General features: G+C 36.1%; 1 protein-coding gene across 1 annotated transcript; it reads right to left on the bottom strand.

The window, feature by feature from the left end:
* Nucleotides 1–2,984: 2,984 nt before the first annotated feature.
* LOC136815843 (cleavage stimulation factor subunit 3-like) lies at nucleotides 2,985–19,243 on the bottom strand. The gene is given in 25 exon segments (XM_067072294.1): nucleotides 2,985–3,110; nucleotides 3,113–3,202; nucleotides 3,673–3,745; nucleotides 4,586–4,680; nucleotides 4,839–4,986; nucleotides 5,269–5,373; nucleotides 5,532–5,625; nucleotides 5,761–5,824; nucleotides 5,971–6,031; nucleotides 8,084–8,125; nucleotides 8,248–8,289; nucleotides 8,451–8,552; nucleotides 8,703–8,774; nucleotides 9,058–9,174; nucleotides 9,542–9,651; nucleotides 9,954–10,116; nucleotides 16,496–16,639; nucleotides 16,796–16,856; nucleotides 17,011–17,045; nucleotides 18,076–18,142; nucleotides 18,278–18,375; nucleotides 18,527–18,559; nucleotides 18,662–18,757; nucleotides 18,870–18,983; nucleotides 19,159–19,243. Coding segments are annotated over 25 exon segments (2,100 nt in total). The 5' UTR covers nucleotides 19,183–19,243; the 3' UTR covers nucleotides 2,985–3,060.
* Nucleotides 19,244–19,303: the final 60 nt, after the last annotated feature.

The following is a 19,303-nucleotide window of genomic DNA, read 5'->3' as shown; positions in this document are numbered from 1 at the left end:
CCAACCCTAGCCCTTACCCTACCTGAAACAACCCTTTAATCTAATCGAGAAATTTGACTCTACTACCAATTCAATCCAAAACATAGGTCAAACATCGCGCGGGTCGGCGGGGCAAAAATTCTAGATCGGTGGTTGGTTTAGCCTGGACTTGTTAATTTATTGCGCGTACAGGCCCCGACGAAGACAAAATCTTTTCGATCAGTTGCTTTTTAAAGGTCCATTCTGCTGCGCACTGGACCAAAAAGAGTTTTAAATTCCTTGAAAGTTCTAGAGCAATTAGAAAACCTTACCAGATTTATTGGATCCATTGTACAATCAGTTTTGATAACTATAGCATCCATTTCCTGGTGGAAAATATTTTCAAGTGACGCTTGAATAGAAAGAGGATAATAATGTTACAACCTAATCTTTCATTTTTATGAAATTGTCCAGAGAATTATGCTTAAATTTGTGCAAAGTTTTGAAATAAATACAGGAATGTTCGGAAATGCTCAAATTCACCCCGCTGTCCAGCGTCAAAATCTCCTAGAATAAATCTTTTTATAGAAAAAATAAAATAAATATCCACTAATTCCTGATACAATTTTTTAATTGACTAAAGCAGGTGTATAATTTGATTATACTGACGGTTCATGGTTCAAAATGAAGGAGTATTTCAAGAAGAGAGGAAACTTATCTACATTGGATAATGATGTCATCGTTAATTTTGAATGACGCACGTACATATGTATTTTGCTAAAATGATAATGGAAGAATTTATTACCGACTAACTTTTGAGGAAACTAATTATCGCTTTTTTCACGTTTTTTTGCCAAAACTGCGAACATTTGAACCTGCCAAAATATTTGCGAACTCATCCATCGAAAATTATTTCCCGCGAAAAATTAAAGAAAATGCTCTCAAAAGTGATTTAGCATTTAGCAATTTAGCAAAACGCTAATGATCTTTTTAACTAGATGTTTAGTTCACTTTACTAACAACTTTACTGTGTCAGAAGACAATTGAGTGAAACTTGAACAAAAATCTTTCTAATATCATTTTGAAGATATTACAAAATTCGATTTTTTTCTTCGACCATGAAAATTAGTTTCTGCAAAAGTTCCCTTAAGTTAGAAAGATCACGCACAAATCTCAAAACAAAAGGAAAACCTATCCACCACCCAATTTTATACAGATTTATCCGTCTACTTAGAATCTTGGCATCTATTTAAACCGGTTCCCATTTAGGACAGAGTAGAAATCTTTCTGCGTTGAAGGCTTTAAAAAAAATCTTTATATGAGTTTGAGTTTACCTGGGCAAGAATATCTACATGGAAAGTGGTCGGAACCTCGATTCCGTAAACTAGTTTTAGGGAAAAAGAGGTATGAAGTCAATTTTTTTTGGAAAATGTCAGAAAAGGGTGTATCTAATGTCCACTCTAATTTTGGAGTCCATTAACTTCGATCCAAGTTGTCCATTACACCTAAAATACAATTTTCAATTTTTTCGGAAATGTCAACTTTGATGACGTTGCCGTAAACTTGTTTTAGGGAAAAAGAGGTATGAAGTCAATTTTTTTTTGGAAAATGTCAGAAAAAGGTTTATCTAATGTCCACTCTATTTTTGGAGTCCATTGAATTCGATCCAAGTTGTCCATTACACCTAAAATGCAATTTTCAATTTTTTCGGAAATGTCAACTTTGATGACGTTGCCGTAAACTAGTTTTAGGGAAAAAGAAGTATGAAGTCAATTTTTTTTGGAAAATGTCAGAAAAGGGTTTATCTAATGTCCACTCTAATTTTGGAGTCCATTCGATGTTGTCCGAATGAGATGATCGATTTTATTCGGACGTGTAAAAAATTTTTTGAATCGGTGGCTGGAATCTGAATTTGCATCTTGAATCTGAACTGTATCTGCCGCTAACTTCATTTTGGTATGGAAGGCGGTCGTTTTAGTGTGGTTTACATCCACACTGTGACCTAGTATAAAGCGTGCTTTAGCTGAGAAAGTGTGCCGTTGTTAAGTAGGGAATCCTACTAGGTCATGTGACATTACAATAGAATTTCAGCAAAACTAAAGCCAATTTCAAATTAGCTGGCAGTGTTTTTTCAAACCTCAATAACTTTTGATAGAATTTGACTTATAATTAGTGGTTTTGTGCTCGTTAAAATCCGGAGTGGAATATCATAAAAAAGAAAAAAAATTAAAAAATAGGAAAACGAAGATAAAAAACGAAGAATAAGAAAATCAACTTCTTGTATTGGATCAGAAGCTCTTCAATATTAAAACGTCATAAATGCGAAAAAAAATTCATCCAATCAAGAAATACAGCTCAAAAGTTTGCCCTGGTTGACTCAAAAAAGGCCTCTAAACGTCTCTTTTTAATGATTTTTGAAGTCAATCATTGAGAATCATTGGACTATTACTTTCCATGGAATAAATTTTTCTGAAAGATTTTTTCACATTAATGATGTTCTAAGATCAAAGAGTCACTCGTGTGAAAATGATAACTATAGCACAGTTATTGAATGAAGAAGTTAATTCTTCTTAATTTTCAATCTTCATTATACGATTTTTTGAGTTTTTTCATTATGACACTATCCCACTCCTGTTTGGGTTTTCAACGAGCACAAAACCGCTACTTGATTCAAATACTATCAAAATTTACTGAGGTTTGAAAAAACACTGCCAGCTATAGACTTTAATGAAGCAAAAAAAAAAAAAAAAAAAAAAAGTCTAAAAAACCCTATTTTTTTTTGGGGGGGGGGAGCGGGGTTTCGGCCCAAATTTGCCTAAAAATCTTTTTCTAGAAAATCAGGCTCCGTCACATTTTGGTTATGCCATTTTGCATTACTGTGCAAAAAATCAGAAAACAGCTAATGAGCAAATCCCGAGGAATGCTGGTAACAGACGAACGGACGGACGAATGGACATACAAGGGTTAATTGATAGGACCTCCGCGGTAGGTCCAAAAAATGTTAAAAACATACTGACAAGGAACAATTCTTTGTTAAGATATATATTTTTCATTAAAAAAAGTTTAAAATTAGTTTACAAATGAAAGTTTTTGGTAAAAAATCTATACAACAGGTTGCAGTCGTTTTTGCTGGCGTGCTCGATACAGGTCTGCGTTGGAGGTTGGAAACTACTGCTTTCGTCATCACTGTCACCTGTGTGGGGGCGTTTCGTCCCACGCTTTTCACTCTCTGTTGTAGTGGTTCCTATAAATAGTAGCAAAGTTCAGTAACAAATACAGCCAGGACTTTCAATGAGTCCCGAACTAGAGTATCTTTTGAGTGGGAAATAAATCCGCTAATTTCCCATCCAAAAAGCGTGTCCTGTTTGCACACACATATTGAGATTAACACCCACTCTTGTATTTTGCCCCTTTTTAACCCCCTTCCGATAACTACGGAACTCATGTACCACTCGAAAACAACAAAATCACTAGGTAAAGTCGGTCTCAATATAATCTACAGCGGAGAAAGGGTTAATCAAATTTCATGTTAGTAGGAGTACGAGTCAAATTTTAAGGGGACTTGATTCATTGGGGTACCATGAAAAGTTAGCTGAAATTGTGTTTCCGAATAAAATCATTAAATCCATTGAAAATTGGGATGTTGACAAGCTCAAAAGAAGAAGAAATCCGATCGAAGTTTTTGACTCCATCTTAAAGATAAGAAATCCTCACCGTTTTGTGTTTCTTCTTCCACGGCCATACTGGCGAGACTTTCCATCAATTTGTCGATCTGGACAAACGGACCCTAAGAGGAGAAAGAAGATAATTTTATCGTGAAGGAAAAAAATATTTTCCGGAGAGATGACATGAGAAGTGTATTCGTATAGAAGATGGGAAAAATTTTACAACTTATACTTTAATCGGATTAATTTTCGCGAGATTAAAACTCGCGAACACGCGTGAGATTCCTGATTCGCGAAATTAAATCCACCACAAAACTTTTAAAATTGTATTTTTGGCGGAGAAACTAGTTCCAAGTCTCCATTTATGGCAAAAAATGGCTATTTTCAGCTGTTTTCTGGCTTATTCGCGAAATTAAATCCACGCGAAATATTTCAAAACTCTGACTCGCGAAATTAAATCCAGAAAATTTCGCGATTTTTTTAGCTCGCGAAGTTTAATCTCGCGAAATTTAATCCGGTTAAAGTAGTCGCATAACGGTTGAAGATAAAAATATTTAAATTTTCGTCGCGAACAGCATCATGCCAATTTCAAGTAACCGCAATTTAAACCCGGAAATGTAAATCATCACGTAGCGAGCACCTCACTAAAAACCTACGAACAAAATAAGAACAACCTGAACCTCAGATTTCATTATATAGTGACATTACAGATTATAACAGATTTTAAGGACATTTTTTTAGTTTTTAAGTCCAAGCATGAAGTAAAATATAATGATTCTTAGCATCCTTTTTTAAGCTTTATCTTATTTTTGTCATGTTATTATCATGTTATTTGTTTTATTTTAGTCTTGATGTAGTGTTGATGCAATAAAGCATATTATATGCATATCAGTCAACAACAACGTGAAAATGACCAACCCTTGGAGCGTGACCTTTCATAATTTTCTTCAAGAACTACTTACTCTAAAGCTTATTGGCGGTGGAAGTTGTGTGAGCAGTTCAGCAACGGCGGGCGGGGGCGGGAAAACACCACCTGTTGATACAGCTGTTGGACCAACTGAAAAAAAACAAACAAATGTTTTACTTTTTAGTATGATTTCACATTGGTTAGTTATGGAGAGTCGCTTCCAAACCACGGCACTGTGGCTTTTATTAGTAAAGAAATGACATTTCTTAAAAGCACTTGATGGAGCGAGGCTTGAAGGTAAATCTTACTTCTGGCAGCAGTTGGCACGGTGGGTTTGAAAGGCTTCATTTGTGAGAGGTCTGGTTTGGGGAGAACTTTCTGCTCATGTTTGATGGTCGTTTCTGCAGCAGGTGCTGGTGTGAAGGAAGAATCTTTAGTGATGGTGCCCGTCAAACGCTAGTAAAGAGAAAGACAGTGAGGAATTACAAAATCAATTCGTGGTGCACTACAAAGTTTATATGTTCACTTATTAGTTTGAGGGGAAGAAATTTTATCGAAATGTCTTCTGTAAAGAAGTCACTGTTGACTGTTATTTAAGTATTCCTTTCTGCTTCTTGAGATAAGATGACCACGAATCCAAATATCTTAAGATAGTATCGAAGGAAAACTCCTCCTATCTTATTCAATTGAAGTAGAGGTTTAATTGAAGTAGAACATTATTTGATCCTTTCTTCTTACAGGAGTGTATCCGAGACTTCTGAGTTGGTTTGTGTTGCATGGCAACAAATCCATATATTTGTATCGATCGATGAGCAATGAATGGTCACGCTCTTCAACACCGTCCTGAAAAAATGGAATATTTACAAGTTCTTTCAATAGACGCGAGAAGAAGAAACATTTTAATTTATACGACCAAGAGAATTGATTTTGGGAATTTGGTGAATATAAAGGAAGCAACGAAACAGAAGGACGAAAAAAAGAACATAGTTTGTTTGACTTACTTGAGGAGAAAGAGAGAGTCGTTTGTCGATCTTCAAGATTCCACTCAAATCACCAAATCTGGCTTCAAACTCCATATAACGACTCAAAACCGCCCTAGAAAAAAAAAACGAAAATGAAAATCTAAGTCCAATGGCCAGTTCCAAACGACCTCTTCAAATGAGGGATTCTTCAGTTCAAAGGCGACTCATCCCATGGTGAATGAGAAGGTAAAATAATGAAGCAGCTTACTTTTGTCGTTGTCTTGGAACAATGTTAAGCAATTTTTCGAACAATACACGAGTGTTGTTATCCTCTGTAGAGAAAATGAGAAGTATATAGCAATGTAAATGTAAATACATGCTTAACCAGGGTCGACATGCAAGAACCTGTTAATAAGCTAAACTTATAAGCGAAGATTGAACATGAAAATTCCCTTGAACTTTAAAAGTGTTATCTCACCATTTTGAGCCATTCGGTATTCAATGTACGAGTTGATGTAATCTTCACAATCAAAATATTTCTGTAAACATTAAAGAATGAATTAACACAACATAAAAATCAAAAAGTTTGTCAAACAACAACAGCATTCAAAGGGCGATAAAAAGCAAGAGAAACAAGCTACATGCTGAATGGACCTACCTGAAGATTGATGTAATAAGACAATTGAAGAATGAGAACAATAGTATGAAAATGCATAATAATACGAGAAAAACTCGAGAAATTCATGGAATCCGGCGATTCTCGGCTGTTCTGGAGATTTTTAGAAAGTTCCTGTACCAAAATCAGTTTCATTGAAAATTGAACCATGCTTAATCGTGGACATTCGTATAAATGATGTTTTGTTTGAAAAATACAAAGTAATGAAACGAAAAAATCCAATGAAAATCTGCAAAAACAGAAATTTCCGGCTTTTTTGGCCGGAAAAAACATTTTCTTCAAAAATCGAACTCGGTCACGTTTTGAGCATTGCGAATACGCATCATTCTGCAAAAAATCAGAGAAAAATGAGGATGAAAATTCGAGAAAATGTCAAAAAAACCGGTTTTTCCGGCATATTTCCGGCATTTTCGGCCGGAAAAAAATGTTTTTCGAAAATCGGGTTCCGTCACATTCTAGGTATTGTCATTTTGCATCAGTGTGCAAAATTTCATAAAAAAATATAAAGTACAGCTCGAGAAATTCAAGAAATACTGTCTTTCCGGCGAAAATAGTTTATTCCGGCGATTTTTGAATAGTTCCGGCTTCAAAAATCAATTTCATTGAAAATTGAAACATACTTGATGGTGGGCATTGCTATTAATAATTCTTTTGAATGAAAAAACAACCAATGATAAGGAAAAAGTCCAATGAAAATCCAGAAAAACGGCGATTTCCGGCATATTTCCGGCATTTTCGGCCGGAAAAAAAATTTCTAAAAAATCGGACTCGGCCATATTTTGGGCATTGTTAATACGCATCTTTGTGCAAAAAATCTGAAAATACTAACAGTCAAGGACACCTTCAAATTAGCCTATCATAGGCTGATTAGCCTATCATAGGCTATTTAGACTATTTTGTATAGGCTATTTAGCCGAAAATCGATAAAAACCTCGATTTCTGACGAAATATAAATAGTCGCGTCTATTTTTCACCATTACTTCATTGCCCAAAGCCAAAAGAATCTTTTTCATTTAAACTGATATGACATTCAATTTTGGAAACAGAAATATATAAATAAATCTATTATCCATCGGCTAACTAACCGATTATAGGCAAATTTTCTTATAATGAAGTGCCGTGTGCAAAAATACATGTTTGTTTTTTCTTTCTTTTTTTTCTCTAAAAAGCCCGATTTTCTTACCCTGTGCATGGGCAGTACCAAAAAAGTGGAATATATCCTAAACCAAAATTGATCCAAAGTCAAAATTTTTCATGAGCATTTTTCTGACAATGAGAAACCATGTATTCCTTAGAGAAGACGCGACTATTTATATTTCGTCAGAAATCGAGGTTTTTATCGATTTTCGGCTAAATAGCCTATATAAAATAGTCTAAATAGCCTATGATAGGCTAATCAGCCTATGATAGGCTAATTTGAAGGTGTCCTTGACTGACTAATGATAAAATCTCGAGAAAATGTCAAAAAACCAGTTTTTCCGGCATATTTCCGGCATTTTCGGCTGGAAAAAAATGTTTTTCGAAAATCGGGCTCCGTCACATTTTAGGCATTGCCATTTTGCATCATTGTGCAAAAAATCAGAAAAAAGTAATGAGCCAATCCCGAGAAAAGCTGGCAACAGACGAACGAACGAACGAACGAACGAACGAACGAACGAACGAACGAACGAACGAACGAACGAACGAACGAACGAACGAACGAACGAACGAACGAACGAACGAACATGGGTTAATTTAAAGGACCTCCACCGGGGTACCCGGAGGTTGGTCCAAAAATTAGCCTGTTAACACAAAGAGTTAAGGACAATTATTATAATGATCGGGTCCCTCGCCTGACAGCGTAACTCCTGGAGTTGGAACCCCCTTCATACGTCTATTCCTGTTGCAAATACAACATCAATGATAAAAGAGTTACCTTGAGCCCAAGTTCAAAGATATTAGTTGCCACCTTTGGGTCCTAAACATTAAAGAAAAAAGTAAGATTAAACACCATATTATTATACCTCATTTTACGATTACGTAAGGGCATCCAATGAAAATTCATCTAACAGCTCCTGCAACGCAAATGGGATGAGTTACCTTATTGCAATAGTGTTCGATCAGTGCAGAGCAGATGTACACCTAAAAAAGAGACAAAAATCATTGGTTAATCATTTTCGCAGGAAAAGGGAATGAGAGTTAATAATATCCCCAGTAATAAGCCATAAAACGTTTTCCAAAGACTGATTAAAGTTTAACACTTCATTTAACAAGTACATAAACCAAATATTGGACTGGCTTACATGATAGAGCGAGCGTTTGTCTTCGCGCGATTTCCTGAAGATAGCACGACATTCTTTGATGCCCTCAGCTCTTCGCGTAAACTTCATATACTGACAATACACCTGTGGAATATAGAGAAGGGGAATGGTTTAAACTAAATACTGGTGATAAAAACAAAAGACTTATAAAGTGTGAAGATGTATAGAGCCAAAGAATGGAACGAAGTCGAAAGAAGTCATCTCGGTTGCGTAAACTTTTCAATAGGAGCTCACCAAACTTGGGTCTATATCTTCTTGAAGAAGTTTGTTGTAGATGGTGTGTGCTTTCTGATTGTGCTTTCGACTCTGGAAATAAAGAAACGTTCATTAGACACAATTCAAAGACGCCAAAGCAGGCAAAAGGACATAAAAGATATACTATTGTTTTACAAGTTTATTTTTTGACAAACTCAAACCATGATACTAATTGTTTTGTTTTCGAATTCGTGTCTCGTGCAATTTTTTACATTTTTCTACCGTTATGTCCCTTTAAACGTTATACGCAATTTTGGGATAACCTTTTACCATGATGATTTCTCAATTTAAAGAAGGAGTAAGCAGACATTAAGGAAAACAATTTCATGCTCACCTCTTCAAAATCAGCGTAAGCGAAATGCAAAAGAAGATTATTTTTGAGGAAGGTCGAGGTTGCTCGTTCGTATAACGCGACTGTTTCTTCCCAAAGTTTCTGACCGTTTTGCATGTCCTATGAGAGGAAAATAAGAGACGTTATTCCAGAAAAAAATGCATTATTTGGAGGAGGAGTCGAGAGGTTCAATTATTCCACCAGACCACGAAACCGATCTGCATTAATAGTGAGTTTATGTAATTGCACTTTTGAGGACGGTAAAGTGACTGAAGCGATTTGGAACAACCCGCAGTTTTGACCCACAAAATCGAGGACAGTAAAAATGCTGATTTACCGTCGTCCTCAGTTAGTCAGGATGTAGACAAATTAGAACCTTACCGTATCCGTCGGGGAAAAACACACATACATAAACTCGGTACTACTTCGAAAGAGGATACACGACCGTAAGGAATGATAAGAAATCTATTGGAAAGAACATTCTTACCCCCCGTTCGATGAGATCACGGCCAGTGTTTTCGAAATAAGAAGCAGCATCATACCAAACATCAGGGTGGAAAGTGAAACATAACAAACATTGCTCGAATGCAAACATCACTAAAAAAAAGAAAGTGTTAATCCTCAGATTACATATGGGAGGGTGAGTGAAGTTAAAAAAGTATTAGAAATTTCAAACATTTAAGTATGACGAGGACCTTTCAAAAACTTAAACAGGAACACTGGTGATCGCATCTTGCATGACCTGTAAAATTATTGAAAATCTCAGATAAAGTTTAGTTACCATTGTCAGATGAGCGAAAAACTCTTGATGATTTAAAAAGGCACATGAAAAAAAAACCACTCAAATCTCATGGTTGCACTAACAAACAAGTCAAATTCAAATGTTGAAGAGAACAAACCTCTTTTGATAACCATATTTCGGTCATCCAATTTCAAGGGGTTTGTTTTCTCCCAGTTGATGTACTTTCTCCACAAAGCTTTTTGAGATGCTTCGAACTGGCTGCCAGTTGGAGGGGTTGCTGGAATCGAACGATTGAAACCCACAAGAATGGACTCGATCTCCTACAGAAAATGCAGAGGTTTTTATGGGGCTATGGAATAAAATGCTCGTCAACTGACCATCCAACCCATCATATGGTATGGTTTGTATTGATTGTATATTGGTGTGATTTCCGACGATCGAAGAAAGGTGGAAATCGAGCTTCTCCGCGTTTTTCGTACGAAAATCTACCATCTTGCGCAGATTGGAACAAACTGCGCATGCAATATGCTTTAAAGAAGATGCTTGTCAGCTTGTCAATCCTCGCTCTTGCATACGCCTTAAACTAAGTTAAGTTTCACAATTAAGTTTACTGTTATAACATTAATGCTATTTCTTTTCCTTAAAACGCTCCCGAACCTGGAAAACCCGTTTATCAATGCTGGGCAACCATGACCCAACGATCAAGATGTTCTACTGGAGCGATACCGGGACACAACTATCATTGAGACATTCATTCGAATTACACAGTTGCAAAATACGTTACATTACAAAAATTCGACACACGTGGATATTTGAAACGATAAAAGAAATTTATACCAGAAACCAAACTTATAAAATGTTTTGAATTTTTTATGTTATATTTCACATTATAAAGTGGGAGGACCTTTAACCTCCGAAGGTCGGCGTGACGGATGCCTTGGTCGGAGATAATGTTTCCTCCAGAATAAACAGCCACTGGGGTTTTTACGCTGCATGCTTCGTCCCAGTACAATTTAATTATTCTCAAGTTCTACGTATTAATACATATATTTTCATTTGATGAATTTGAACATGTAAAATTATTTCAACAATACAAGTATATTACTTTAGAGGATATTAACAATAACCATGCATTCTAAAAAAGTATTTTTTATTACTATTAGCTAGCATGGTGTCAAAATTTACACAAATGACCACTGTAATACTTACTGTAACCAATTCTATTTTTATAATGTAACATATATGTTTTTTTCAATATTAAAGGCGTGTTCACTGCAAGATCTAGATCCAATAAACTATGCCTTATATGTCTATTATTGTTTGAAATTTGAGAAGAGAAAATAGCTGGGAATTGGTCTTAATCACTGGATGATTAATTTTCATATTTCATACATGTTTCTTTTATAAGCATCGCATATCTAGGCTCAGATTAAATTTAAGCATATGCTTATAGCATTACATGAGCCTACATTTTCTGATTTTGGCTATTTTTTCCCCGGATTCTCGAAATTTCTTAAAGTTTTGCTTATGATATAAGCATCTCAAAGCCAGTTTTTGAATTTTTGTATGCTTATAAAAAAAATGTATTATATCATCTTCACAGAGAGTTGTGGACTACATAATCTTCTCTACTGCCATCGGCACAAAAATGGCCCCTCAATATGCTATTATTTTCATGGCTGACTTGGAGGAGAAGCTTTTGGGTGCTTGCGAGTTAAAACCTAAGACCTGGTGGAGATATATCGATGATATTTTTATGATCTGGGAACATGGGGAAGAGCACCTCCAAGACTTCATGAAATTCATTAACAATTTCCATTCCTCTATCAAATTTACCTTTGAATATTCTCCGACTTCTGTCAATTTTTTAGATGTCCAAATTATTAGGGTTAATGATAAGTTAGTGACGGACTTGTATGTCAAACCCACTGATACCCATCAGTATTTAGATGCATCCTCGTGCCACGCATTCCATTCAAAAAAGGCCATTCCCTATGGCCAGGGCCTACGTTTAAATCGCATCTGTTCAGAACAATCTTTTTTTTACCTCAGATGCGACCAGCAAGCACTGTGGCTAAAAAAACGAGGATACAGTGACAAACTAGTCCGTCGAGAAATTCTGAAGGCCAGAGAACCGAAGCGAGATGATTTTGCTTCAGAGAGCAGAACAATAAAAAAGCTCGTGGACGTAAACTGGTTTTTTCAATAACCTATCATCCTGCCTTTGCCAACATTAAGAATGTCTTGCGAGACATTCATGTACTCCTCACAGCGGCGAATGAAGAACATCGCAAGGTGTTTTCTGACGTGCCTATCGTTGGCTTTAAGAGAGGCAAAAGCCTCAAAGACCTTCTTGTTCGATCCAAACTCTCTAAACCTAAGAAGACAGGAGGTCAATCTGAAGCATGTCAGAAAACACGCTGCTTGATATGTCCTTCTATCACTAAAACAAAATCTTTTAGGAGCTCAATAACATCTGAGGAGTACGAAATCAGGTGTCAGTTGAACTGTGATTCTGAACATGTTGTCTACCTAGTGACATGCAAATCATGTCAAAAACAATATGTAGGCAGCACCGTAAAATTTAGAAACAGATTTAACAACTATAAATCTTGTTTCCGGAAATGCAGTTCAGGTGAAACAGCGCCTCAAATGTCATTTCACTCTCATTTTTGTCAGGAGGGTCTTAATGGTATGGAGGACTGGGATTTTACACTAATCGATCAATCCCAGAATGAACAGAGTCTTCGGGTACGCGAAGATTTCTGGATTAACAAACTCCAGACCTTTGAGCCTCAGGGCTTGAATGAGAGGGAAGTGATGATCGATTATGGCTAGGTTATTTCCCTTTTTTTGTTTAGTTCTTTTTGTCTTCTTGTCAGGCGGGAATTTAACTTTTGAGAAAAAACTTCTTTACTTTATCATATTTTATTACCCTATTTATTCTCCCGAGCTTAATTGAATTTTTTCCAATTGTAATTACAATTGTGTAAAACAAATCATTTTTATTAAACAGCCTTTTAACTTTAATATTCTCAGATGAACTTTTTAATTGTCAATATACCTTTTTTTCCCTTGTGTATATAGAATTAGTATATAAACCTTGTCAAATAAATCCATTTTTATGTTGAAAAAGGCCAGTTGGCCGAAATATTCATAGAAAAATGATGTGTTATCTCTGACTACATTATATTGTATACACTCTCGCATAGACGGAGAAAATTGGTTTTACTGTGACAAGATATTTTGATGCACCAGTACTCTTTGTTTTTATCATGGATTTATTTGACAAGGATGAGTTTAGTTATGCGTCCGTTTACAGATGTGGGATTAAAGCATTGAACTACTTTTATCATATTTCGTTCCTCGAGACTTGCAAATGTTTCAACCTCATACCAGCTGGCCTGGCTCTGAAAAAGCAACCTTTCATTCCTTTCGAAGATGGCGAATTAATAGCAACATGGAACGAGACAATCTTGCACACTGAGAAACAATTATTGGAAACTTTAATTATTGGTATCAATGAAAGACGAATTTCTTTGGAAACAAACTTTTGGGATGGTGTCAGTGAATTTGCAAACAGGACGGATGTTGATGTAATGACGGATTGGCTCGTGAAATTAGTTATTGATTTGGAAAAGTTGGAAGTAAAGACCTTGGCGAAGAAAAAGAAGAAATTAAGGAAGCTGTGTGGTGAGAACAAATTTTTACTATCTGATGTGGGGAAAAGGATGGATAAGCATAAGGAACAGTTTGACTTCGTTAGCTCTCTCCTTGATTATGGACAAGTGCTATCTGAGGACTTTACAAATATGGTGTATTTGCTCACCCTGGACCACACTAGCAATACCTCGTCAGTGTCTGTTGATAACTCGTGCCTTGAAACTTCGGTTCAGAGCAACAGTTCTACTGGGGAGTTCATAGAATCGGAAAATTTTGAAGAGGTAACCCTGGAATCTACTGGAATGGGTGACAATAGTTGCAATAAAAATACAAATGAAAGATATATAGGAAAATTTGTAAGCGAAAACGTCATCAACTTGTCATCTAGAAATTTATCAAAAGCTGAAATATCTCTTCTTTCAAAGGGTTTGAAGTTTGTTCCCACTCCTTCTCGAGTTAATAAAAATAAACTTAAGGAGGAGCTTGAAGTTTTTGGTCGGAAACTTAGGCTGCGGTGGTTTTTTCGGGATGATGACCGGGAGTTTATTCCAAATCCTTTTGTGAAAAAAAGCTCCTTTAATCCTAGGGGCAAAGATGCAGCCATTGAGGTTTATTTAAGCCGTTTGGAAGAAGAGATAAATAATATTGATACAAAATTGACGTATAACAATCTTACACGCCCTGAAAGGGAAGCCTTAGAAACTTTAAGAGACGACTCATCAATTATTATCAAAGAGGCAGACAAGGGTTCAGCTGTGGTTGTGTGGGACAGGGAGGATTATCTAGCGGAAGCGGAAACACAGCTGGGGGATGGGAATGTCTATGAAAAACTTAATAACACAGGTGGAAGTCGTCTCATTGATATAATTGAAAGTTGCCTTTTGAAGATAAAGGTTAGGGGTGACATTGGTGATAAGACTTTAGATTATTTTCTTGTCAATAATCCCAGGTTGGGTAGGTTTTATCTTCTCCCAAAAATCCACAAGCGTCTATCTAGCGTCCCTGGGAGGCCAGTCATTTCTAACTGTGGCTACTACACCGAAAATATCTCGGCCTTTCTTGATTATCACCTAAAGCCCCTTGCCAAAACAGTCCAATCTTTTATTAAGGATACCAATCATTTTTTACAAAAAACTATCAGGGCTTCCAAAATTATCTAAAGGAAGTTGTTTATGTACTATTGATGTCGTAGGACTTTATCCTAATATTCCTCATGATGAAGGCTTGGAAGCTGTTAGAAAAAAACTTGACCAAAGGCAAGACAAAAACATTTCAACTGACTCTTTGGTTGAACTTGCTGAATGTGTTCTAGAAAACAATCATTTTGAACATAATGGTCAATTTTTTAAGCAGAAGAGGGGCACTGCCATCGGCACAAAAATGGCCCCTCAATATGCTATTATTTTCATGGCTGACTTGGAGGGAGAAGCTTTTGGGTGCTTGCGAGTTAAAACCTAAGACCTGGTGGAGATATATCGATGATATTTTTATGATCTGGGAACATGGGGAAGAGCACCTCCAAGACTTCATGAAATTCATTAACAATTTCCATTCCTCTATCAAATTTACCTTTGAATATTCTCCGACTTTGTCAATTTTTTAGATGTCCAAATTTAGGGTTAATGATAAGTTAGTGACGGACTTGTATGTCAAACCCACTGATACCCATCAGTATTTAGACGCATCCTCGTGCCACGCATTCCATTCAAAAAAGGCCATTCCCTATGGCCAGGGCCTACGCTTAAATCGCATCTGTTCAGAACAATCTTTTTTTGACCTCAGATGCGACCAGCTAGCACTGTGGCTAAAAAAACGAGGATACAGTGACAAACTAGTCCGTCGAGAAATTCTGAAGGCCAGAGAACCGAAGCGAGATGATTTGCTCTTCAGAGAGCAGAACAATAAAAAAGCTCGTGGACGTAAACTGGTTTTCAATCTAACCTATCATCCTGCCTTTGCCAACATTAAGAATGTCTTGCGAGACATTCATGTACTCCTCACAGCGGCGAATGAAGAACATCGCAAGGTGTTTTCTGACGTGCCTATCGTTGGCTTTAAGAGAGGCAAAAGCCTCAAAGACCTTCTTGTTCGATCCAAACTCTCTAAACCTAAGAAGACAGGAGGTCAATCTGAAGCATGTCAGAAAACACGCTGCTTGATATGTCCTTCTATCACTAAAACAAAATCTTTTTAGGAGCTCAATAACATCTGAGGAGTACGAAATCAGGTGTCCGTTGAACTGTGATTCTTGAACATGTTGTCCCCTAGTGACATGCAAATCATGTCAAAAACATTATGTAGGCAGCACCGTAAAATTTAGAAAATTTTAACAACTATAAATCTTGTTTCCGGAAATGCGTTCAGGTGAAACAGCGCCTCAAATGTCATTTCACTCTCATTTTTGTCAGGAGGGTCATAATGGTATGGAGGACTGGGATTTTACACTAATCGATCAATCCCAGAATGAACAGAGTCTTCGGGTACGCGAAGATTTCTGGATTAACAAACTCCAGACCTTTGAGCCTCAGGGCTTGAATGAGAGGGAAGTGATGATCGATTATGGCTAGGTTATTTCCCTTTTTTTGTTTAGTTCTTTTTGTCTTCTTGTCAGGCGGGAATTTAACTTCTTTTGAGAAAAAACTTCTTTACTTTATCATATTTTATTACCCTATTTATTCTCCCGAGCTTAATTTATTTTCGTTAATTACAATTGTACATTACACCGTCATTTTAACGCCTTTTTAACTTTTATTCTCAGATGAACTTTTTAATTGTCAATATACCTTTTTTTCCCTTGTGTATATAGAATTAGTATATAAACCTTGTCAAATAAATCCATTTTTATGTTGAAAAAGGCCAGTTGGCCGAAATATTCATAGAAAAATGATGTGTTATCTCTGACTACATTAATCTTCTCTGGTGGAAAAGAAAAATTACATCAGTGTACCAGGCATAAGGCACTTTACATTGAAAGTCAACGTAATAATTTGACAAAATTCTTCATAAACATACGAAGAAGTATAGAAAAATAATTACCCTGACGGCTCGTTTAGCATTTTGATATTCCCTTGTTTTCTCATGTATCAATTTCTCAGCCAGCATCTTGTTGATGGAATTTTCGAAGTGAGCATACTCTTTCCATAACGCTTCAATGCTGTGGATGGGCGTGTGTACTGCTCTCTATGAGATAATATGAAGGCTCCTTTTAGTTTTTTTTTGTCAATGGAAATGTTACTTTTCCTAAGACCTTGACACTTCGGAATAAATATCAATAAATGGAAAGAAAGCTTTTTGAGCCTTAAATGCTCAAAAACATCATTGGAAAGGGTCTCTTACACTATAGACTTTACGAATTTGTGAGATCTTTTGATTTTCAGCATACGTTCCTTGAGCTTCCCTAAAAAGAAAAAGAAAAACGCTATGAAAACAAAGTTTTGAAGGCAAGATGGATTCACTTCAACTATGCACGACTACAGAGTTGACATGTCTCACTAATTCTTAAGTTTCATGTATCATAAGTTTGAAGGAAAATAAAATAATCAAACATATACCCTGCTTTCAAGAAGTTGATGTACTCAGACCAAATCTAGAAAAAAAAATGAAAAGAATGACAGAGCTTGCAGTCACTGGCGCCACTTTCATGAAAGCCTTCAAAGGGCTAAGTCGATGTTAGAGAAGAACCAGTATCCACCAGAATTCTATGACCCAATCATTTCTTCAACCATCGAGAAAATCATTTCAAAAGAAAACGAACAATTGTTAACGTCAAACCAGGAGCCAGAACAAAAGCAAGCTAAAGTAAAGTTATTCGTGGAATATCGTGGTAAAGTGACTGATAACTTTATTAACCATCTTCACAAGTGTGGAGCACCAGTACAACCAGTGGTCACACTTAGAAAGCTCAAAACAACCCTTTCTAGCCTTAAACCTTCTATCAAAGAGAACTGAAAGTGGAGTGAGTTTAAAAATTTCTTGTCCAAGATTATTCTTGCTATTGTGGGCAAACTGCTCGACACGTGATCACCCGCTTTAAAGAACACAGAAATAGAAAGGAAGGGCCAGTAAGGAGCATTTCATGAGATGTTGTAAACGAAAACCTGAATTTGAGGACCTTGAAATTTTAGGCTCTACAATCAAAGGAGAAGTACACTTATTGACATTGAGGCACTATTTATTAGGGAAATAAACAGACCTCAAACACCAAGGATGAGTTTAAAAGCAGACAGCTGCTCATTAAGATTTGAATACTATTTATTCCATTGTCGCTATTAATGATAGCCTTGGGTATATGTATCTATTTTTGAGGATTACATTGTTTTTATATGTACATGCACAATTTTATGACTTAATTGTTTCCTTTTCTCTTTTAATACTTGTTTTATACTCCCATGTGATTTTATGATTTTTTTCAATTTTTTAGAAATAACCGAACATTTTGCTTGTAGCTTACTTTTTAACTGATGATGGACGTGAATGTTCGAAATATATTTTGTGATTTTACCTTATGAACCATTGCAGTTCAAACATTTATCTGTGAAAATAATGTCATTCTACCTCCAAAAAGCTAGTAAAAGTAAAACGAGCACGTGGACAGAAGCCTTTCGATCGTTACTTACAGGGTATGATGCGTAATCCAAACCAATTTTCTCGATCGCAAACTCGTAAGCTTGAATCATCTTTTCTCTGCGAGAAAAAAAAATACTCAATGATTAATAAGTCTCTCTTCTAAAGGAAGGGTCTTCTCTTTGTTTAATCTACATGGACTGTTGGAAGTAAAACATCAAAAACACTAAATAAAACAATTTTTTCACTGTATACCTGAAGCTTGAGAGGGCCTGTTTGGTTTCTTTGACATACGATAAATAGGTTTTCCACAAGTCCAAATTCAAAATCTTTATCAAACACCTTTGAAACAACTGAAACGAAACAGCGAAGAAATCAAGCTGAGAAGAAGTAAAGTTAAAAAATTAAAGGTGCGAAAGCTAAAACTGATAAGGGAAGAGGGTCTAGCATCACATACACTGAGGACATGAAAAACATTAAATGCCAAATCAACATGCCACTAACCTTTTCAACACAGTCGAAATTCTTGTATTTCATCTGAAAAGAAAAATAGAGATCACAATTCGTCGTTGTTGAACATAACGGGTCAAGTGTAAAACAAAGGATATAGATCATTCCACTGAAAATAAAGTAGCAAACCTCTTGGTCAATATACAACTTCCAATATTTTCCAACGGTTGGAAATTGACTGACTAGTCGTTCGTAAAGATCACGCGATTGGTCAACAGGATAGTTCTGAAATGTAGCAACAAAAAAGCATTAATTATAATGAGTCCACTTATGGACTGTATGGATATCGAAGTCTGTTAAAAAGATAAACACGGAAAGGTATGGACGTCTCACCAACCTGTGCTTCACGCAAGAGAACACCCCAAGCATCCACATCGTACGGGTTATCCAACAAAATACTCTCCGCTTTTCGACCACGATCTGACAGCGTCCATTTAGTGACTAAACCTTCCTAAAAAGACAAATTGAAGGAGAATATGTTCAGTGTGGTTAAATGGATCAAAAGATTCGATAATTAATCTTACTCTTGAATATCAAATTGAAAATAGCCGTAATTTGCAGGTGATATAGCCGTTTGGAATAAGCATCTAATAACATATAAACACTTAAAAAGATTTATTTGATACCTTTTTAGTGCTATCTTTTGCCATCTTGGAGATTTGTCCACAAATATTTTATTTATAGCCCTAGAAAAATGAACATAATATACATTTCGATTCTAACAAAGTTGTTTTAGAGGTTTATGGGGAATAGTTTATTCATAACATGAAT

Source organism: Clytia hemisphaerica, unplaced genomic scaffold (genome assembly GCF_902728285.1).
Source record: "Clytia hemisphaerica strain Z4C2 unplaced genomic scaffold, Clytia hemisphaerica genome assembly, whole genome shotgun sequence".
Lineage (NCBI taxonomy): Eukaryota > Metazoa > Cnidaria > Hydrozoa > Leptothecata > Clytiidae > Clytia > Clytia hemisphaerica.
Note: the sequence above shows the minus strand (reverse complement) of the source record. Positions and strands in the feature narration are given on the sequence as shown.